The sequence below is a fragment of the Euprymna scolopes genome, chromosome 41, assembly GCF_053919585.1.
Source record: "Euprymna scolopes isolate OS-2025 chromosome 41, ASM5391958v1, whole genome shotgun sequence".
Lineage (NCBI taxonomy): Eukaryota > Metazoa > Mollusca > Cephalopoda > Sepiida > Sepiolidae > Euprymna > Euprymna scolopes.
In genome coordinates, this window is record NC_136522.1 from 70,411,488 (window position 1) to 70,436,071 (window position 24,584).

The following is a 24,584-nucleotide window of genomic DNA, read 5'->3' on the forward strand; positions in this document are numbered from 1 at the left end:
TTACGGTGCTACAATCTGGATACTCACCAAAAGTGTCCCGGGGGGGGGGGGGACAAGAAAACGCTCCTAAAATAATCCCAAATAAATTCTTTTAAAAATTTTTCTTTTCACAAAAGAATAAAAACAAACACGAAAAATTGTGTTTCCTGGGGATTGTTATCTGAAGAAAAAATAAACCGTTTTATTCTTTCTCATTTTTTTTTTGTGTGAATTTTTTTTTTTCTTATCAGCTTCGAACCACGCGTTACTGAGTGTTATTTTATTGACTCGTTTTATTTGGCAAAAAAAAAAAAAAAAAAAAAAAAAAAAAAAAAAGGAAAAATAGGTTCGTCATAGATGATGACTAGATGGGCATTTCCGGTTGTCGATTTCATTATTACATGTCCGGAAAAACAAGTCTATTGTTAGATTTTATTCTGGGTCAAAGTTTAATGAATGTTCAAAAAAAAAAAAAAAAAAGATGTTAACAAAAGTACAAGGTGCTTTCAGTAAGTTTCCAGACTTTTTTTACTTTTTTTTTTTTTTTTACAGGCATTTAAAATTGCCGCAGACTCTTGAAAAATCTGTATGTTATGGCTATACATCTTATGAGATGACTGACCAATTGTTATAATTTCAGATTCAAATGAACAACTACAGCAGGAATTGGAATACACCCTACTAAAGCCTGAGTGTCACAGCTAGTGAATATCAAAAATGCGATCTTGACGTGAGGACACTTTAGAAGAACGATAAAATTCTGTTTTAAACTTGAAAAAAAAAAAAATGCCACAGAAAAGTATAGAATGCTTCAGACTGCTTTTCGACCATCTTGCATGAATCGAACATCAGTTTTTGAGTGGCATAAGAGATTCAAGGAAGACAGTGAGTCTGTGAGGGATGATGAGACGGGTGAGAGGAGTAAGGAAGTCAGAACACTAGAATTGATTGGCCAAATAAAGAATTTCATGGATAAGGACAGTTCTGTGTCTATAAAGACAATAAGTGCACAATTTGATGTCAGTGTGGGATTATTATTATTATTATTATTATTATTATTATTATTATTATTAGCAAAGATCTGAAGATGCAGATGGGCATCAAGACAGTTTCACAGAAATGTAGAGAATGCTTCAAACTGCCTGTGGACTATCTTGCATTAATCGAGCATCCGTTTTTGAATGGCATAAGAGATTCAAGGAAGGCAAGGAGTCTCTGAGGGATTATGAGATGTGTAGGAGGAGTAAGGAAGTCACAGCATCAGAATTGATTGGCCAAATAAAGAATTTCATGGATAAGAACTTTTGTGTGTCTATAGAGACAATAAATTCACAGTTTGATGTCAGTGTGGGAACTGTGCACATAATTATTTGTGAGGAACTGAAGATGCGGAAGATTTGTGCAAAGTTTGTCACAAGGGTTCTCAAAAAATATCAGAAAGAAAGAAATGCTATGTGCATAAAGACAGTTCCTCGCCCTCCCTATTGTCCAGACCTTGCTCCCTGTGACTATTGGTTATTCCCTAAGCTCAAGGAAAACCTTAGAGGCTGTCGTTATGAGACAACTGAGGAGATGAAAGAGGCTGTGACGAGGGTCATTTACATGCTCACACAGGAGGACTTCCATGGGACATTGCAGCCGGAGGAGATCACTTCAAAGGGGACTAAAGTTTCATGTGTGTATTATTAATAAAAGTGCCCATATGAAAAAGTCTGGAAACTTATTGAAGGCACCTCGTCACTAATGATACATCTATCTGGCATTCGAAAATTTGAAATAGCATATATAGGGTGACTGAAAAGTAACGCTGTTATCACGTAATTTACTAGCAGGGTGATCCGACGTTGCCCGGGATTAAATAATGATCAACGAATGTTTCACACTCCCACATTTTTATTGTCATTGAAATCAGTGAAATCGCTCATCTTTCAACCAAATCGATTGCCTACTCTAGTTGGGAACCCATCGTGGTGCACCGAGAGGAAGCTTCACATGCCTCCCCGAAGTGATTTAATTCACAATACATTATAGTCTACATTGCACTGTAGAGAACCTACTGTGTATTTTATAAAATGATTTTTTGCATATAATGGCTTTAATTAAAGTTTAAAATGCAAAAGTCAAGTATCATGCTTCAGTTGTGCTCTAAATAGAAACGCTTATTTCGAACGTGCCCCTGTCATATCAAAGAACTCACTGTTAATCTTATATGCCTGGCCTTACTGCTTGTGCGGTGATAATGGCCTGAATTTCAGTTTAAAATGAAAAAGTCAAGTATCATGGTGCAATTGTGCTTTAAACAGAAGCATTCATTTCAAACGCACCACTGTCATATCAAAGAACCTACTGTTGATTTTATATGTCGGGCCTTTCAGCTTGTGTGGTATTAAAACTTCTCAAATGCACTTTTGATGTTAGGCTGTATAAGGTGTTAACTTTGCTCCAAATCGTCTGTTCTTTCTTTCATTGGACTTTTTACATTATTGATACTTATCGAAGACATTCCTATACAAAACCTATCTAAGAACAATGTCATGCGCATAAAGTACATTTACGTGAAATTTTTATATATTATCCTTTTTATTCTGAATGTCATGTGATATGACCTCCTGGTGAATTTTTTTGTGCTTGTAAACTCCTGTAAAAATTTAATTACGGACTAAACTTTTGTATAAACAATACCACCTGAACAGATCTCTAATTACTTGTAACTGGCTGACTGAAACATACTCATGAATGTGTAGCGACATATTAATGCTTATGTAAAACAAATAAAATGTATATATTGCCCTACTTCTGTATTGAACACTCTCTCATTAACCTCATTGAACCTTCATTGGTTGCTTTACCTCTGAAAACTTGGAATTATATATATATTTATATAGTCATCCACATACAGTACTGTTTCGCAGCTTATCAGTGCGGCTAGACAGGCAACTACCTCTAGCTAGGATTGAAACCCGACCGCCTGTACGACAGTCAAGGCTTCTAACTATTACACTAATCGGCGGCTGCTGATCGAGTCGTGAATAAACGATTTTTTCACATCGTCCGAAATACATAAGCTCGATTTAGAGAGAGATGTGAGTTCGTTCCCTATAGACTCGAAAACGGCTGGGCCAGTTCTTATGAAATTTCACACAAATGTACTTTATGTGTCTGGTGCGTTCGAAATGAATGTTTCTGTTTAGAGCATACTTGATGCATGATACTTGACTTTTGTTTTTTAAACTTTAATACAAGTCATATAATTTTATTATTTATTAATAATTTTATAAAACCAATTCAAGCCATTATGTATAATTTTATAAAATTAACAGTTGGTTCTCTACAGTGCAATGTAGACTAGAATGTCTTGTGAATTAATTCACTGCAGTGAAGCATGTGAAGTTCTTTCCCAGTTCAGTGCGATGGGTCCCCAATTCGTTTTCAGCACACTCGAAAACCTACAAAAAGCAAGGTTTTGTGTTAGTCTATCCCACCACCCCTGACAAAATAAAAGACCCCCCCCCTAAAAAAATTGCCTATAAAGTGGGCGTTCATTTTACTTTAAATTAATATAGAAACGTGATGCCCCACTTTTTGAAACTATAATTTCTTCGTATCTTGGAAACTACTCGTTTCCTTGAATTTTAGACGTTATTTTCGTTTACAGCATCCTCGAAAACCTATTAGAGATGTAATTTTAAATGATTTTTGAGGTTGAAAAGATACTACACTTTTACCAATGTTTCAATCATAGTCATTTGTTTTCCTAGTTTTGCATATGAATTACAAAATATCTGATATTTCCCCCAAACCTCTAGCCTTGATGGAGAGGAGATTAAACTTGCTGCTATGGTTTCAAATGATCTGAAATAACAGCAAAGGGAGACTTGATTCCCAATATTTCTCATATGTTATATCTCCTCTCTTTGGTTTTCATACATAAAGTAAATTTCACAGTGTATAAGGATTATTTGATACTGGAGATATTCATTATCGTACCCTATTTCCAAAAGATAAGAGACATAACATGTGAGAAATATCTGGAATCAAGTCTCCCTTTGCTCTTATATGAGATCATTTGAAACCATAGCAGCAAATTTTAGTTTCCCCCTCCATCAAGCCCAGAGGGTTTGGGCAAATATATATATATATATATATATATATATATATATATATATATATATATAGCTTTTTAATCGGGTTTCACATGAAAAAAGAACTGTTAAGAGGTAAAAATTGAAAAACTGTTACTTGGGAATTATCGGATTTTTATCTGTTTGTCAACTGTTTCATGAATGCGCATGCGCGGCCGTGAAACATGAAAGCTTCTGTACGTTGAGAATAAGTAGATTTGAAAACACTTTTTAAAGCTCGTGTGAAGCTGGCCCACTGGGATGACTCGTTGATTTTGTATTTTGGTTTCGATCTCAGCTTAAGTATTTTTTTTTTTTTTTTTTTTACTTACAAGAAGTGAACTGTTTCGAAAAAAAAAAAAACATAATAATACTTGCGTGCACATGTCTCGGTTTCTGTTTTTTTTTAATTAAAATATAATATTTGTGCTTATTTTATGACCGGGCAACGCCGGGCGGCCTGCTAGTATATATCTGTACGTACAAACATTCTACTAGACACACCTTGAAAGTTACTTTTCTCTTTCTCCCCCATCCCATCCCTCACTTTTGTTCAACCTAAAAAAAAAAAAAACAGTCCATATAAAAGACAGTCTAAATCGACTTTATTACATATTTACTCGAATGTACAAGCAGACGAACATGGCTTTCATCGGTAAGTGAGACATTTTCTTTATTTACTGATAGGAAAAGATCAAAGTGTAGTATCTGTTCTTCAGATGCTGCACTTCTATTTCTTGTTCTCTTTCGGTGGAGGAGAAATCCTCCACGACTGAGACAATTTTTTATTTTTGTACCTTTTCTCCACGTTAAAAAACGACCCTGGTGTCTAACTCTGTCCCGTGGGGAGGCATAGTAAATAGGTACTAATAGGAACACCCGGCGTCGCCCGGGATAGATTGAGCAAAGTTATGTGTTTTTGCATTCATATTAGGATTTATTTTTATTTACTTTTTTTTTTTTTTCCTAATTTTTAAAGATTTTTTATTTTACATTTCTATGGTGTCAAATTTTTGTAGTTGACACCTAAATATATACCCAGCATTCAAGCAATGAATGGGTAAAAGTATATATAAGTAAAATGCCATTTATTGTATCGATTTTAATGCAATCTATAGTCTTTAATCTCTTCGAGGCACATCCGACGTTTCCTCCGGAATAATTGTACTCCTGCTTCAAGTCCATCAATATCTATTACCGTATTTTTTTTTTTAATTTCTATAGTTTTCAAGTTATAAATCAAATCAAATCAAATCAAATAAACTGAAATTTCTTTTATGCATGTTAGGAAAATCCCAGAATATTATTAACCCTAACCCCAATCCTAAAATATGGTTGTTAAAATGAAATATACGTATTCAGGTACTTTAGGGATGTTTTTTTTTAATCACGTTCACCCCTGCCAGGACATCGCCACTTAGATGCAAGGGGTTACTATATTGCCTAGGAAAGATTAACAAGATGTTGGTTTACGTTACATTTAAACTTCAGCATATGAATACAATCCGGGAAGCAGGTAGCAGAAAGGGAATTCCAAAGTCTAGCTGTTCGAAGGAAGAAACTATTAGAATAGTAAGCTTTCTGACATTTAGGAACCTCAACAGTGAAGGGGTGTGATTTTGTTGCTAAGCGGGTTTGTCGGGGATATTTACGCCGAGGGAGCACAAGTGCAACGAGTTCATTGGAACACATTTCATTAAAATATTTGTAAAACAGGCACAGAGATGCAACATTGTGGCGATGGGACAGGGGTTGGAGCTTAGTTGACAAAGTGGGATATATTAACCCTAACCCTAACCCTAACCCTATCCAAGAGGGAGAGGCTAGTGGCAGATGCACCAGTCTAGATATGGCAACAATATTCCAAGCATGATTGAATGGTGGCCTTGTAGAGCTACAGTATACTCTCAGGTGTGAGTAGTCTTCTAGCATGATAGAGGGAACCCATCTTCTTTGCAGCAGCTTTTGCAATGTCCTCAATGTATTTTTTCCAGTTCATGTTGTCGTGAGTGTTACGCCAAAGAGTTTGAAGTAAGAATTCTCAGGTAGGGTTGTTATTTGTCATAGATATCGGTGGTTAGAGATGCATCTTTTAATTGTTAAATGAGAGCAATTTAGTCTTACTAGCATTGAATATTACCATCCATTTACGTCCCCATTTCACTACGGTCTGGAGGTCATTTTCTAACGATTCTGTCATTGTTTTAGATTTATGTACATCCGTTCTTCCCTCGTGCATGTTATAGAGCGTTGTCTCATCAACAAAAATATACCCATCTCGGATACAATATCATCAGGGAGGTCGTTAATGAATATCAGGAATAATAGTGGTCCAAGGATCGACTCCTGAGGCACTCCCGCTTGGATATACGTCATCAATGGCAACCTGGATGGTCCTATTGTCTAACAAGGATCTAATTATATTTATTATACGTCTAGTTATATTATACAATTTAATTTTCATTAGCAGCCCTTCGTGCCAGACTCCACTCGCCTTATGCAATGCATTGCATATGTGTTGGGAGATGACTGTTAAAATATCTGCAGTAGATTGTGGTTATCGAGGTCCGTGTCCAAACACTTTAAAATACAAACAGAAACTACAAATAAACTACACACACACACACACACACACACACACACACACACACACACACACACACACACACACACATACACACACACACACACACGCACACATCTTTACTTATATATAAAAGTTTTTTCCCTTTAGACTCTGAAACGGCTGGGCCGATTTTTTTTTTTTTTTAAATTTCATAAAAATGTACTTTATATATATATATATATATATATATATATATATATATATATATATATATATATATATATATATATACAAGCAAACAGTTAATAAAATATGTTAAAAAACACTTTGAAAAAGAGTAAAAAAAATTTTCAATCTGAAAAGGAAACACTAGATAAATGGATAGTCCTTAATCCGCGGAGTTTCGAAGAAATACTTTCCTTCTCATCAGAGGGTAGGAATTAACAAAATGCGGGATCGGATTTTGCATGCAGAAGTATTTGATGAAACTACAAGTAAGTCAAAGATCTTACTTGAAAACAAAAAAAGTGAAGCAGAGGGAATATAGTGAAGAAAAAGGTGATTACACATGAATGGATGGAAAAAAAAATCCAGTGACGGTAAAATCCAAATGTAAATCTTCAAGAAAGTTAAAAGAATTTCGATTTGTACAAGTAAACTCCCAGGAAATCCCATATTTGGAAGAAGATGGTCCATAATAATCCAAAGGCAGAAATCCATGGAATAATTCACAAAAACGTGTACAAGGAATAAAATAAAGATTCCAATAATATTAATAAAAGAAAAATAAGATATGCTTTTCACTCTACTTCCGAGACATAAATATAAATAAGAAAGATCTGGGAAGAGAAAGAAAAGAAAAAAAAAAATGATGATAAAGTTAAATATAAAATATAAAATAAAATAAAGATTCCAATAATATTAATAAAAGAAAAATAAGATATGCTTTTCACTCTACTTCCGAGACATAAATATAAATAAGAAAGATCTGGGAAGAGAAAGAAAAGAAAAAAAAATGATGATAAAGTTAAATATAAAATATAAAATAAAATAAAGATTCCAATAATATTAATAAAAGAAAAATAAGATATGCTTTTCACTCTACTTTCACTCTACTATATATATCTAGGAGTGTTCTTAGATAGGAATTCCCTCGATAAGTACCGAAAATCGATAATCGAAAAATCCGATTAAAAAAGGAGCTGGTCGATACGCGCATTTTAGAAGTTTTATCACCGCACAAGCAGAAGGGTCAACAGCATGCTCTGTGATAAGACGGGGGTGCGTTAGAAAATAATCTTTCTGTTTAGAGAATAATTAAACCATGATACGCAACTTTCGCATTGTAACTTTAATTCAAGCCATTACATAAAAATAATTTTAAAAATTAATAGTAGGTTCTCTACAGTGCAATGTGGACTATGATGTATTGTGGACTAAGTCACGACGGAGAGGCACGTGAAATTTCCTCCCAGTACTCCATGGTGGGTAATTTCACCGATTTTCGATGACAATAAAAATATGGGAGTGTGAAACATTCAATCCCGAGCAACATCCGGTCTATCTGCTAGTATATATATATATATATATATATATATATATATATATATATATATATATTAAATAAAATGGAGGTGGAAGGACCTGGATACTCAACGTTTCGCCCGATCTATGCGGGCTTCTTCAAGAGGGATGGTCATTGACGAGAGAGTCGGAGGATTGGGGCTATATATAATGATGGGGGAGAGCAGCGTGTTTTCCTTATGTAAATTAGATGTCATATATACATGTATATACATTTTATGAGAGAAGAACTAATTAGAGTAAACTAGTGTAGTGGATTACGTCTAAAAGATAAAATATCGTAGAGATTAAAAATTGTGTTTGGAAATATAGCGGTGATAGATTAAATAAATAAAATGACACGAGATTACGAAAGAATTTTTTTTTTTTTTTTTTTTAAATTAGAAATAATTGAATTGGGATAAAATAGCGCAGTAACTTAAAAGATGGTATCTAAAAATAAGAATAGGAGGTGATAAAATGGAGTCTAAAAATAGATAATGATAAAATACAGTAAATAAGTAAAATAAAAATAAAATTAAGTGAAATTACGAATATTTTTTTTTTTTTTTTTTTTTTTTTTTTTTTCGCGTTTAACCGGTGTCTAAGTTGTTTTCTTTGATAATTATTTTCGACAGAAAGGGAGCAACGTGGAAAAAACCTTTTCTTTGCTTAATTATATTGCTGGAATGGGAGATTATTGCTGACTCAATTAAACGTCGTGTGGATCTGTTATGTATGTGTTTAAGGAAAGTTGCTTTGTTAAAATCAAAATGGTGGTCGTTTTCCATGATGTGACAAAATATGGCGTTGAGTGTATTGTTGTTTTTTACATCTCTTTTGTGTTCATATATTCTTTTATTTAAATTACGTTGAGTTTCTCCTACGTATATTTTTCCACAATCAAGGCAGGGTATGGAATATATTCCGGCTTTGGTGTTAATGTTGGTGTTAGTTATAATTTTACGTGTTAGATCCCTAATTGTTAAAGAGTTTAGTTTTGTTATTTGAATGCCTGTCTTATTTAGGTTCTTATATATTGTGTCGTTGTTTTTATTAGTTGGTAATGTTAAAAAAAAAAAAAAAAAAAAAAAAATTCTTTCGTAATCTCGTGTCATTTTATTTATTTAATCTATCACCGCTATATTTCCAAACACAATTTTTAATCTCTACGATATTTTATCTTTTAGACGTAATCCACTACACTAGTTTACTCTAATTAGTTCTTCTCTCATAAAATGTATATACATGTATATATGACATCTAATTTACATAAGGAAAACACGCTGCTCTCCCCCATCATTATATATAGCCCCAATCCTCCGACTCTCTCGTCAATGACCATCCCTCTTGAAGAAGCCCGCATAGATCGGGCGAAACGTTGAGTATCCAGGTCCTTCCACCTCCATTTTATTTCATATCGTCGGATTTAATCCAGCTCAACAATCATATATATATATATATATATATATATATATATATATATATATATATATATATATATATATATATATATATATATATATATATATTCCTTTAATGTGTCTACATACTATGATATGATAAGCTAGAATATTTTATGTGTGGATTTTCAGTATTTACTTCAACAGTTTACATGTGGTATATATATATATATATATATATATATATATATATATATATATATATATATATATATACATATATATATATATATGTAGCCTGTGATTGCAGTTCGTCAGAGTATTGACCACTAAAATACTTGTAGAAAAGGCAGAGGGATGCAACATTTCGTCGATGGGACAGAGGCTGAAGCTTAGATGCCAGTTCAGGGCCTATCAGGTTTGCGACTCTCTTTTGAACCTTGTCAAGGAGCGAGAGACTAGTAGCAGATGCACCAGCCCAGATGTGGCAGCAATACTCCATACATGGGCGAATGGTGGCCTTATAGAGGTACAGGATACTTTCGGGTGTTAGTAGTTTTCTAGCACGGTAGAGAGAGCCCACCTTTCTTGCAGCGGCCCTGGCAATGCCTTCAATGTAATTGTTCCAACTCATGTTTCCTGTGAACGTTAGGCCAAGGAGTTTGAAAGATGTACTCTCAGATAAAGAGTCGTTGGCCATTGCTGTGGGTGGTAGAGAGGGTTTCTTGTAATTATTGAATGAAACTAGTTTAGTCTTGGCAGCATTAAACGCGACCAACCACTTTTGTCCCCATTCCACTACAGATTGGAGGTCTTCCTCTAGTGTTTCTGCCATTTCTTTAGAAATGTGTTCATTCGTCTTCCTGTCGTGCCTGCCATAGAGTGTAGTGTCATCAGCATATATACCCATCTCAGAGGCAATGTTGTCGGGGAGGTCATTTATGAATATCAGGAACAATAGAGGTCCAAGGATAGAACCCTGGGGCACCCCCGCATTTATATCATATTGTTTAGATGTACGACCGTCGAGGACAACCTGGATTTTTCTCTTATCTAAGAAGGATTTAATTATGTTAAGTATTCTACCAGTGATACCGTATGATCTGATTTTACTGAGGAGACCCTCATGCCATACCCTGTCAAAAGCCTTAGATATATCTAGAGCTACTGCTCTGCCCTCCCCCGCGTTGTCCAGTGAATGGTATATACGTTCAGAGATCACAGTTAGGATGTCTGCTGTGGAACGGGCTTGTCTAAATCCATATTGTTTGTCAGTCAGTAGTTTAGCATCTGTAAGATGATGGACTAGAGCATGGTTAATTATGGTCTCAAATATTTTGGCAAAAAGTGGGAGGAGGCTAATGGGGCGATAATTTGATGGGTCTGTCCTTTCGCCAGAATTCTTGAATACTGGTGCAACAGAAGCAGTTTTCCAACAGACCGGAAAGCAAGCTTCATTAAGGCATTTGTTGTAGAGTTTGGAGAGAACTGAAGCTACTTCGGCTGAGCACTTTTTTAATAGCACAGCTGGGATAAGATCGGGTCCACATGCTTTTGAGGTATCAAGGTTTTTTATGATAGCATGCACCTGAGCAGGGGTGGTTTTCAGATCGTCTAGTGTGGCGTCTGTCCGCATAGGAAAGTCAGGTAGGGGGTGGTTGGAAGGGTCCAGTGTGGAGTTTGAGGCAAAACAACTGGCAAGCATGTTAGCCTTGTCGGTTGCCGAGGAGACAACCTCGTGATTGTTGGTTAGTGGGGGAATTGTTGATTGCCCATTATTTACTACACTGTTGTAGATTTTCCAGAAGTCTCGAGTTCCTAGTTTTTGTGCTTCGATGCGCTTTTTAGTGGTTTCCGTAAATTCTCTCTTAGCTGTCGCTATTTCTTTCTTAACGTTATTTCTAGCTTCTATATACTTCAGTCTGTTTGAACTGGACTTATGTCGGTTAAACCTACGGTATGCATGCTGCTTTTGAGCAATGGCAGTTGCACAAGTCGACGTAAACCATTGGGGAGAGTGGGGCTTACTATAAAATTTCCGCATGGGAATATGCGCTTCGATTGCAGTTTTGAACCAGTCAGTGGTCTCGTTTGCACATTGTTCAGCAGGGAGAGAGAAAATATTTTTCCATGGAGTATCTCTAATTAGTTCCCTGATGGCTTCCCAGTCAGCCTTATTATAATATATCGTTGTTTTGAGCACTGGCTCTTCAGTTTTGGGTCTAGTTTAGGGCGATTTCAACCATTATCACTGCATGATCAGCGTTCCCGAGTGGGCTGTGGGCCTTCGTTATGCAGTCATCGGGAACTGTGGTCAAAAACAGATCTAGAAGCGATGCGTGTTGTTCTTCCTGGTCAGGATTCGTTATTGTCGTGAGTATGTGAAAACACACACATACACATAGAAAAACTATCAAATATACACGTAACAGACCGACACGTACAGACACCCATATACAAAGAAAAGTAATTCTCCTTATAATTCCAACAACTAGACGATACACGAGCATCGATTACAGAAACATACAACAGTGTGTTCTGATGAACGCATTGCACTTGTGCTCCTTCGATCTAAATATTTCCAACTAATGTTACAAACAGCCAAATCCCACCCCTTCACTATAGTTTTCCCTAGATGCTTGTAAACCTTCTACTCTAATAGTTTCTTCCCTCGGACTGATAAACTATGGGATTCTCTCCCGGTTTTCGCTTCCCTAAGTGTACTGACATGCAAACAGAAATCTTGCTGCTCAACCCCTCATATGTTGTGTGTCAATAATTCGGTACTAGCTTGGAGCAACTGGTTTGTGTTCTAAGTGCAGAGAGGTCGAAAAGTTGATACTGACAGTTTTCAAACTTATTAACTTCCATTGAAAACGTATGCACCTGCGTGTTCGCAGGGGTCACGAGGCAGGTCAGTGCGTTTTGAGAACAAACCAGTTAACAGTCATCCCCACACATACACACATACACCTTAAAATAAAAAAAAGGTGTACATGTGTTTTTAGTCAGTCTACAATCAGTTAACAGTATTGACATTTTTTTTTTTACATTTCACCCCAAAAAAGGCACAGTGCAACTTCGATGTATAGGGCTACTATCAGAGGCATAAGTTGCAGGGAGTTGAGTAGCAAGATGTTTGTTTACATTACACTTGGACTTCTGCATACAGTTTAGTAAACAACGATGTGGTTTATGTGACAAACAATATTTTCCATTCTGGCTGACACGTGAGGCAAGAGAAATCTGAATTAGGAATTAGTCTGTAACGGAAATTCGAAGAGACGAGTTGTTAGTTAGATTGCAACTGGGTTAGTATGCGGAGAGGATTTGTTTCTCTGATCCGATGGAAACATCTCCGGACCGAGGAAGATGTAAAGGGGACGATTAAGAGCTGCAAATTCCAAGACGTGGAACATTCGGAAATAAAGAGATGGAAATGATAACTCTGCGCTTTAGGTATTCTATTCGGAAGAAGATGCTTTAATTTCAGGTGCCTGCTGCCAGAGGAGAGGAAGGCAATGAAAAGGTATGTGTCAAACAGACAAGGTGGGTATTCGTCATTGTTAAAGACTGTCCACTTTATTGTCCCATTCGTTATTGTCATAAATATGTTAAAACACACACACATGCCCATACAAAGACTATTAAATATACACGTAACAAATCAACATGTACAGACACCCCATATACAAAGAAAAGTAAGTGTCCTTATAATTCCAACAACTAGACGATACACGAGCATCGATTACAAAACCCCGTATAACTTATATACACGAGACATACACAGACGCAGTTATATATAAGGCAAAAACACAGCAATGTTACTTGCGACGGAGTATACAACGTGTTGGGTCAATACATATTAATAACTTGTAAGGTGTGTAAAGCGTGTGTAACGTTACATTTTCTTTGGCTAATTGAGGTTTATTGCATATTTTCGTAGTTTCCCTTGCAAGCTGTCTTACATTTCTGAAAAAAAAAAAAGCATAAATCAAGAGAGACAACTTTTACTAAAATCTATATTCAACATTGATAATTACAAGAAGATCTGTAGTTTTTTTTTGTTTTTTTTTTTAATCTTTTCGAATGCGTCTTGTCATTCCGGAGTCCATAATCATGTTTATTTCCTTTTTTAAGAGCTCATTGAGAGACCCTCTGAAATTCTGCGTGTTCTTAATGAACCCTTACTAAAAGTTAGCTAGGCCAAGGAAGCTTCGTAAGCCTTGAGCGTTGTATGGGGCCGACATGTTTCTGATCGCAATAACTCTTTCTGGGCCCAGCCGACGATCGTCCCTATTTATAATGTGACTTATGATTTAATCTCTGGTCAGAACAAGTCACACTTTGTCTCCTTAACATAAAACCCGTATTCTTGTAATTTCTCGAATACGTTTATTATAGGGTCACTATGTTATATTGAGAAGTGGATTGATATTGTTCTTATAACGACGCCTGTTATAGACGTATAAAAACGTATAAATTGTATGTATGTTGTTTAGCCAGGGGATATGATAACGACGTATAATCTGAGTCATGTTGTATCAGAGAGTTACCACACGGGTAAATATTACAGTTCATAATTACATAAAGGTATAATTTTTTTCATTAAAAGAATAATATATGCTTAATATCTTTCTTTCTTTAAGAATTCTTCTATCTTCCCTACTGAGCTCCATGATGAAACATGAAATGACAAAATACCATAACCAACTGAGACCTCTGTTCTTCCTTCTTTTGTGAAACCACAGAACAACACTTTATTTTTTTTTAATATAAATTTATTTCAGCTGTCTGAAATGGTCTTCACAAAGAGTCTGCACTTCCTGTGATCAAACTCAAACGCTCGATTGACTAAACTTCCCGACCTCCTGACTTGCTCCGTTACATCATCAGTCAAAAAGCACACGTATCTCAATCTGTGACCTTTCCACGTATGCCTGCCAAGGTCATTTTGTTTATTTAACCTTGCTAATTTATGTAAACATCCTCAGCTAAAACCCATTGCTACACTTTATTCTATAAACAATAAATAACTCCTAATATAAACTATTTTAAGAATATCATTGAATAGATAGATAAATAGATAGCTAGACAGATAGATCGATAATAACTAATTAACTTCTAACAACGTTATTATCTAACAACTAGTATCTCATCGAAATATGCTGTTGCGTAGTTAAGGTCGCTCAGCAAGTCTTGAACGTTGTATGGGGCCGGCATGTTTCTGGTCGCATTAACTCTTTCTGGACCCAGCCGACGATCGTCTCTATTTATAATGTGACATGATTTGATCTCTGGTCACAACAAGCCACACTTTGCTTGCTTAACATAAAACCCGTATTCTTGTAACTTCTCGAATACGTTTATTATATGGTTCCTATGCTCTGCCGTAGTTTTACGTTTATTATATGGTTCCTATGCTCTGCCGTAGTTTTACTGGTCACTAGTATTTCATCGAAATATGCTGTTGCGTAGTTAAGGTCGCTCAGCATTGTTTCCATTACCTGCTGGAAAATTTCAGATGAACCTTGACTTCAAAAGTCAGTCTGTTGTATGAGCCGATCTCCGGTACTCGTACTCGACTGGTGGCTGAAGTGTGATGTCTGCTTAGATGCTGCACTCAGATTAATTGTCCTTAGTCAATGCAGGGGGAAAGCCTTCTATACTAAGGTAATTTTATTTTTTGCAGAATCCCCCTTTTGAGTGGAGCTGGTTATCCTCCACATTAAACCGACCTTGTGTCACATTTTGTTTCGTGAGGAACATATAAATAGCCAGTATGTTGTATTTGTACAACCCTAGTTGTAAAACAACAAGTTGTAAAAACAAGTGTTTATGCAGAGCAATTTTGAACTTTCTTCATCCATCGCTATCTGGAGGTATGCGTCTGAGGGGCCAACTATGGAGAAGATTTTTCCACCATTTAATTTGTTGAAAAATTTCTTCACGGCTTTGAAGAGTATAATGACGATCTTGCAAGGCCTCGCTTAACTTTGTCGAAAAATCTCCGCATATTCGTATTTGGTTGGACTTCTTTTTTTTTTTTATCGGCACCGTATGTGCTGCTTATTCGCTAAAATATGTTTTTGACAGAATTCTTGCTTGTTCAAGTCTATTTCTCTGTTGATTTGCTTTAGAGCAGCGAAATGAATATTTCGTTTCTTTTTGAATACAGATTCTGCACCGTCTTTCACCTTTAGCTTTTTAATTTAGAACATTTCCCAAGGTCGCCAGAAAAAAAAAAAAACTTGGCGAAATCGTTTTTTGACTTCCTTTTTTAAGTTTACCGAATTCTACTCTGTACTTCCTATTTTGCGACAAAAGGTACTCATTGGGCAATCCCATAAATTTAATCTTTTTTTTCTCCAATCTGTTCCGAACAGGTTATCTTAAGTTTTAAGTTTTAAGGATTTCAGCTTTTTTGGTAACTCCGTTTCGTGTTACTATAAGGGTTACCTCGCCTAAGATGTTAATATTCTCGCCAGTCACAGAGTTTTTTTTTTTACATAGGCACCACCACTTATCAAGGACAAGAGGCCACTCGAGGATAAGGGTTAAAGAGTGTACAGTAGAAATTGGACGATATATAGTAACCGTTAGTAATGGAGATTCGGTAAATTTGATAACTTATACGGAACGGCTCATCAAAAACTTGTTTACATTAGACTTGAAGACAACCATATTGTAGTCAGCCGGAAAGCAGGAAAATGGAAGACAATTCAATAGGCGTGCAGTTCTAATAAAGAAGCTTTGCTCATGGAATCTACGCTTAGGTTTAGGCACAGATAAATAGTGGGGGGAATTAGTGATAGTGTTTTCTGCTAGACGGGCGTTTCTTGTGAAAGTTTGGCGATGGGGGGGCCATAGAATGGAGCTCAGCCGAACACTTGCCATGAAAATAACGATAAAGCAGAGACAAACTTGCAACATCTCTTCTGTGAGAAAAAGGTTGCAGGGATGAGAAAAGGGCATCCCCCACAATTTTGCAGTTTAATTCGTATTTAAAAGGACCGGCTTGTTTAATTGTCGCCAGTTTATGATTGAAAGATCAGATACCGATTCAAGCTGGAATTTTCTTAAATTCCTATCAACTATGTTGCCTGATTTTACTTTTGGAGTTTCTCCGTTTTGTTGGTGTATCAGCACTCAGTTTAATTATGACCATTTTTATTGCATTGCGTGATTGGACAGAATTTCATTTAGTGCTATTTATCATTGGATAACATAGCGGTTTCTTTAATCTATTCGTGTTTTCTTTATTGCAGGATTTCGAACATGAAATTTCCCTTTTGTCTTTTTGAGAAGAATAAGGGGTTGAGTTGATTCTGATTTTTCTTGACATAAATTACTCTTTTACAATCCTCTGCCAATTTTTAGTAAGTTCACACATGTTACATGATAAGGGGTGTCCCCTTTTCATGTAAGTATAAAAATAGAGAGATTTAGTTAAAATGAAAATGAAATAGAATAGACGAAATTCGAACCTCGTAATTTAGGTTTAGAAATAGATTACGAGAGAGAATTAGCAAATGGAATGTAAAAACAAACCATTGTTTAGCTTAGAGATAAAATAGTTTTAAGAAAAGAATGTGCATTTGTCAATTCTGTTATGAAATTGAATGAGTAATGCAACTATAAGATAATTTAATAAACATGTTTTTAACATATTGGAAATATAGGTGACTGGGAATATAGGTTAAAATTCCTTTTGTAAACAAAGGAAAAAGTTTTAGACACGCATTTCCAGAACACGTGAAAGAAGACACGTGTTTTAACATGTGTATGACGTCATGGAAAATGGGAAGTTCTCGATATAGTTAGAAACTTTAGAGTTAAGCAGAGAGAGTCTGAGGACGACAGACGACAGTCTGGAGTCGAGAGATGGGAGTCGAACGTCTGGAAGCGAGACGGTCACCTTTGAAGCATAGAATATAAAACTTTGAATTCCTGACTAAGAAAACCACCGACCGGTTGAAGAAGAAATAAACGCGTCATGTGTTTTTATAAACGTCATCTTTGTGTTGTAATTCTACCAAAAGGTAAAGTGAAATTGTCATTATATGTCTTATATATCCTGTGTTTTAAAATGTCTTCACACACACAATGTCTCGACATCTCATATCTACAATGTGAACACTAAGACTGTCTCAACACTGTTTCCTCACTACACTTCTAAGTATGAACATTTTATATATATGAATCTCTTCATAACACGAACACAGAACGCAACATCTCTCTTAATAAGACTCCTATAACACACACACACACACACACACACACACACACACACACACACACACACACACACACACATATATATATATATATATATATATATATATATATATATATATATATCCTTCAGAATAATGAAATGAAATATATTTACTGATATGTAAATCCAGTGATTTTCGGTCTTACAAAATATTATTACATGTTATATTTTATATAAGACGATCCCAGTCGAATAATATATATATATATATATATATATATATATATATATATATATATATATATATATATATATATACTAGCATTTTGTCTCGGCGTTGCCCGGGTGTTTGGAGGTGTATGCTGAGCAAAAAAAAAAAAAACGGTTAATTTTTTTTAACTTTGACCCCTATTATGACCCCTTAACATTTATTGTTTGGGGTTCAAATCGAGTTATTAAGTTAGATCCATGTCCAAGGAATCTATATATAAAAAAAGCAAGTGTTTAGACCCAAAATTGTCGGAAGGTTTTCGTAGAGTTCTCAAGGGTCAAATCGTTGAACTTTGACCCCTTAACTGCCGAATTTCTGGCCGGTAACCAATCACATAGATTTTCTCAAATCGCAGTACCCTGTATATCAAATTTCGAGTCTGTAGACTAAAAATTGACAGAGTTATTGCGTAGGGAAATATACACAGACACACAGACAGACATACAGACACACAGACACGTTCACTTTTATATATATATATATAATAGTATATATGTATATATATGTATATATGTATATATGTATATATAGATATATATACATATATATATATGTATATATATAAACATATATATATATATGTATATATATAGATATATATATACACACACATATATATGTATTATTTCCTGATCTTACTCGAATTATGAATTATTACATGCAAATAATTGCAATTATTCTTTGACCGCACGTAATCGACATGAATACAAACCGAAATAATTGTCTCTTTTCTTTCTTTTTTCAGGGTGGCAAAAGTTTATCCTTCTGTTTCATTTTGCAATATGTGCCGAAGGTAAGTTTAAACAACGAAATATAGCCTAACCCACACATATACATACATACATATACATATATATATATATATATATATATATATATATATATATATATATATATATATATATATATATATATATATATATATTACATAGTTTTGTTGAAATTCAAAGACTTACATTTTGTCTTTCATCTAACCCTTGTTTATTTCATCTTAGATCTCTTCATTACAGCCGTTTCTTTAATGGGAAGACAATTCTATGATTTTATGTTTTCATAGAAATCTTCCCCCCATTAACTCGTCAGATGTGATTTCCATTCGATGTTATCAAGAAAAATTTAATTTGAACATGTGTTTTTTTGGGAAAAGAAATTGCATTCCGACGTTGTTACAGGACAGCCATCTAGATTCCTCCACGATGTTACAGGTTAGCCATCTTGGTATATATATATATATATATATATATATATATATATATATATATATATATATATATATATATGCATACTTCAGAATAGTTTTTATTTAACAATCAGTTGCTATGGATTTTACCAAGCAAGCTGGATCTACAAAAAGATTCATATCCTTTTTCTACAAATCCTCCTGCTACAGGACTTCTGATAAATGTATTATTTTCACTTTGACTTTCCATGTCTCACTGACTTTAGCAAATAGGTGCATACCTTTATAACTATTTGCTAATATTTTCTCTCCTCTGATGAGATGGTAGACATCGAAACCCTATAGGTTAAGGAGATTAATTTTCTAAAGCATTCTTTGTCTGGCTTAGAATAATAAAAAATTCTTTGATATGAAACTCAACCACTTCATTTCATTTCAATGAGAGTTTTTTGAAATTCATTGAATTACAATTTAATATATATATATATATATATATATATATATATATATATATATATATATATATATAATAAAATGCGTTTGGGCAAGATTAAAGAATCCCTTCAAAATGGCGTATTGTAAGCAAACAATAACGTAATTTTCGGATTTTTTTAATCATGCCCAAACACATTTATTTTCTTTGGTTGGATTGATTGTTACTATTTCTTTTGATGAGTTAAGGCAAGATAGATTCACTGATTGATATAATAATTAAATTTTATAGCATTATTTGTAATTTATTTAAAAAAAATTTTAAACTACTTTTTAAAAGAGTTGAAACATTATTAACAACAATAACAACAAAACATTATTAACAACAATAACAACAAAAAAGTAAATCAAAATGAATTTATTATTTTATAACATTCGCCGGTTTTCAAGTATTTTTTTATAAATGGAATTTGTTTTGAAAAATATTTGGTTTCCTTTGTTTACGTATCCAGTTCATTCAATCTAACAATTTCTTTTCAATAATTTGAATAATACGTTTTTGTTTTAAAAAATCTTTTTTTTTTGTTTTTGTTTTTTTTGTTTTGGCGACGACTGCAATGAGATGAAAGTTTAGGACAAACAGCAGCAATCTAAAATCATACCTTTGATTGTAGTTCCATGAAAATGAATATTTTGATGATTTTTTTGAATTTTGAAGGTTAACAGGTTATCAAATGCCAGCAGGAAGGGGGGGGCAAATCTTACGACCGCTCTGGGTGGCAAAAACAATTGCTACGGCACTACACAAAGGGGACACTTTTCAATCGATATCGATTGACTACTAACGCACGTGTCATTTGTACACAAACATACACAACCTAAGTTGTTTGTTTTATTTTTTTATTTTAAATATTAATAAAATATTTAAAGAATAGTGGAGGAGGGTATATATTTCTATTTTTTACGTAGGGTGTGTTTGTTTCTGGGTGGGTGTGGCTTTTCTTTTCTTTTTTTTTTACAAAATTTTCTCTAAACGAACGTAGAAAATGGTGTCTATCGGGTAATTTTCTTGTTTTAAAATGAATTCATTCTGTACGATTATTCAATTTCGTTTTTTTTCTTTTAGGCATTAAAACAAAACACTTGCGGGGTCCTTATTCTTTACTTCGTCCGTTTTAATCTATATATAAGCTCAGTGCTGAGTGGTGCAAGTATTCGACTTCCCTTGATAAAAAAGGGTTAACACACGACTAATTACCTTTTTCCTTGGCCAGAACACGGCACCGACAATAACTCCGTGTGGCTTCGATCAACCCCCAAACGTTGAATGCAACAGAACCCCCACTACCAACTCCGAGTTTTTTACACTGGGTTCAACCGACTAGGAGATATATAATCCATCATGGTTACCACCTGATCCTTACTACAACGCCTGCATACAGTACACACGCAAGAACTTTCTCCCCAAACAGTAATTCTTAACCTTTTTTTTATTCGTTCATACTCGTGGACTCTAACTGTTATGTTATACTGAAGCAACATCGGGTGGCCTTGCTGATAATCGATTTAGAACATCGATTATTATTTTTATTGTTATTATTGGCTCACATGGCGCTTTCACACAAGTCAACAAACGATCTGATTGGAAACCTGTGGTGTTCTCTGGAGGCTGAGTGACAACAAGTCTCCCCAGACGTCCAGTTCTCTCCACCTCCTTCGATAGCATTTGAAAATGAATTTGCATCATCGCAACAGCCTCTTACCATTGATTTCTCGCCGGCAGTGGTCATTGGTTTATACTGGAATTTGAGTGGCACTAAGCCTCCCCAAACTCCCAGTTCTCTTTGCGCTTGTCCAACCGAGGTCTGGCTGGCGCTCTCTCCTCGGTCTTTCAGTCCTTCTTGACCCTTCTCAGCTCTTTGGTGTCACTTTTTTATTGGGAGGAGCGGTGGTGAAACAATGGGGGATGCATGATGGGGGTGTAGAACTTGTAGATATGCAGCTTCGGTGTTCTTCATTCCCTGTAACGCTTATTCGTTATATTGTCTTCTTGCATTATTCTCCGCATTCAAGGGGTTTCCTTAATATTTCAGTCGTTTTCATTATCGTTAGTCGTTGTACTTTTGCAGTTATTCCTCTGATTCCAATTTCTGACATTCTTTTTTCGAAGGTTTTCGGAATTTTTCCTAGTGCTCCTACTATTATCGGTACTATTTTGATTTTCTTCATCATCCAAATCCCTTTTAACTATCTGGCTAGCTCTGTGTATTTGCTTCGCTTCTCCTTTTTTTTCATACTCACCCTGTGGTCAGCTGGGACAGCAAAGTCTATGATTTGACAGGATTTTTCTTTCTTGTTAATTATTACGACATCTGGTCTTCTTGCTTGGATGGGGTTGTCCGTCTGTATGTCCATGACCCATAGGATTTTGTGGTTCTCGTTTTTGAGTGCTGTTGCGGGTTTATGCTTGTGCCATTTGTCTGTACACTCAAAATGCAGTCGTTTGCACAATTCCCAGTGCACCGCACTCCCCACTTGGTCATGCCTGTTTTTGTATTCCTTTTGGGCCAGTTTGCTGCATTCACTTACTATATGGTTTATCGTTTCGTCTCTTTGTCCGCAGAGTCTGTATTTGCTGTTTTCTTGTGTTTTATCGATCCTTGCTTTGATATGGTTGGTTCTTATCGAGTTATCTTGTGCTGCAGTTTTTAGAGATTCAGTTTCTCGGTTTATATGTCTTTTTCGCATCCATGTCCAGGTGTTTTTTTGTTATTCTCATCTTTTGTCATCCTTATGAATCTTCCATGGAGTTGTTTCTCTTCCCATTTCTCTTTTCTCGTTTTGTCGTTTGTCTCTCTGTTTTGTTGTTTTTTTTCAGTGTCTCTCGCTGCCATAATTATCCTTTCAGTGTTTTGCATTATGTATTTTTCTAGTTCTTTTTTCGTGTCCTTCACACAGTCTTCTATACAGATCAGTCCTCTCCCGCCGTCTTTCCTTTTCACGTAGAGTCTCTCAATATCGTCCTTTGGGTGTAGTGCATTATATATATATATATATATATATATATATATATATATATATATATATATATATATATATATATATATATATATATATATATATTATAGTCATGAGTTTCCTGGTTTTCTGGTCGAGTTGTCTCAGTTCTTCTTTTGTCCACCCTATAAACGGTCCAGGGTATCTTACTAGTGATACTGCCCATGTATTTATACCTTTTATTAGGTTTCTCCTATAATTTCGTTTCCAGGAGTTTTCTTGTTCTCCTGAGGTATTCCTTTCCAATTTTCTCTTTCATTTCTGTTGCTCTGATGGTGTCCGCTTCCAGAATTCCCAAGTATTTATAGTCGTCTTGTTTCCCTAGTGCCCTCATTTCTGTTTGGTTAGGTAGTTCCATGCCTTCTGTCGTTTCCAGTTTTCCCCTTTTTATAACTAGTAGTGCGCACTTTTCCATTCCAAATTTCATTTGGATTATTATTATTATTATTATTATTATTATTATTATTATTATTATTATTATTATTATTATGTGAAGTGTGCTGGAAAATGGTTTGAGGAGGAGCCTGATGAAGTGAGAACAAGTGAGGATGGCAAGGTAGAGGTATGGTGAGACAAAAGTGTCATAACGACCAAGCAATTGGAACATAATCGTCCGGATTTGGTCGTCATTGACAAAGCCTAAAAAAACTGGCAGATTGTAGACTTTTCAATACTCTGGAACAGGAATGTGAGAGAGAAGGAGAATGAGAAGTGGAGCAATTATGCTCCATTGGCCTTGGAGATAAGGCATATACACGGAGTTAAACACAAATAATCCCGGTCGTAGTTGGTACAATAGGAGTAGTATCAAGTCGTCTGGAAGGACAATTGAAAAAACTACAAATCCCCGATGTTTTAGGTGGCCTTCATATCTCTACTATTGTAGGTACCACCAACATCCTGAGGAAAACCCTTGATTTTTGAAGCTCCTGGTTTGGAGCCGGGATTGAGGGAAATCCTCTGGAAATGAATCCCATCCCTTTCCAGATAAACGTTGATAAACGAAATCAGAATTATTATTAAAAAGTTCAAATGTTAATGAACATCATTATTGTTTTGGTGACTGTGGTATAGAAAAAGGTACACAGAAAGAATGTCATTGAAACAAAGGAATGTTTAGTAAAATAGTTTAGTTAACAATAACAAGGAAGGAATGCGATGATAAACAAAATATGTTCCTAAACGATGGTAAAACGTGATTCAAAAAGTCGAAAGATGTGAGTTGAATGATGTCATAGCAATGTAATGCTACAGAAGGCGTTCTCATTTCGTTCTTCCTCTCGTCTGTCGACCCCATCGAAGTGCCAAACAAATCAAAGAAATTTTCTTTTACACAGGCATCACCACTTATCAAGGCCAAGAGGCCACTCAAGAATAAGGGTTACAGAGTGTACAGTAGAAATTGGACGATATATAGTAACTGTTAATAATGGAGATTCGGTAAATTTATTAACTTATATGGAACGGCTCATCAAAAACTTGTTTACGTTAGACTTGAAAACAACCATATTGTAGTCAGCTGGAAAGCAGGAAAACGGAAGACAATTCCATAGGCGTGCAGTTCTAAGAAAGAAGCTTTGCTCATGGAATCTACGTTTATGTTTAGGCACAAATAAAGAGTGGGAGGGGGATTAGTGATAGTGTTTTTCTGCTAGACGGGTGTTTCTTGTGAAAGTTTGGCGAGGGGGACCATAGAATGGAGCTCAGCCGAGCACTTGCCATGAAAATAACGATAAAGCATAGACAAACTCGCAACACCTCTTCTGTGAGAAATACTTTGAACTTTTTTCGCGA

The 24,584-nt window shown here is 35.2% G+C and overlaps 1 protein-coding gene across 2 annotated transcripts in view; it reads left to right on the plus strand.

Annotated features, from left to right (window-relative positions):
• The window catches only part of LOC145266610 (scavenger receptor cysteine-rich domain superfamily protein-like), a 211,122-nt gene that overhangs the window by 134,955 nt on the left and 51,583 nt on the right, over positions 1-24,584 (plus strand). The window contains exons 1-2 of one of the 2 annotated variants that reach the window (XM_080122516.1): positions 4,645-4,755; positions 18,867-18,914. In XM_080122516.1, the coding sequence (XP_079978642.1) occupies positions 4,725-4,755; positions 18,867-18,914 (79 nt within the window). In that variant the 5' untranslated portion in view covers positions 4,645-4,724. Of the gene's footprint in view, positions 1-4,644; positions 4,756-18,866; positions 18,915-24,584 lie in introns of those variants that run through there. The other variant, XM_080122515.1, reaches the window with a different exon arrangement.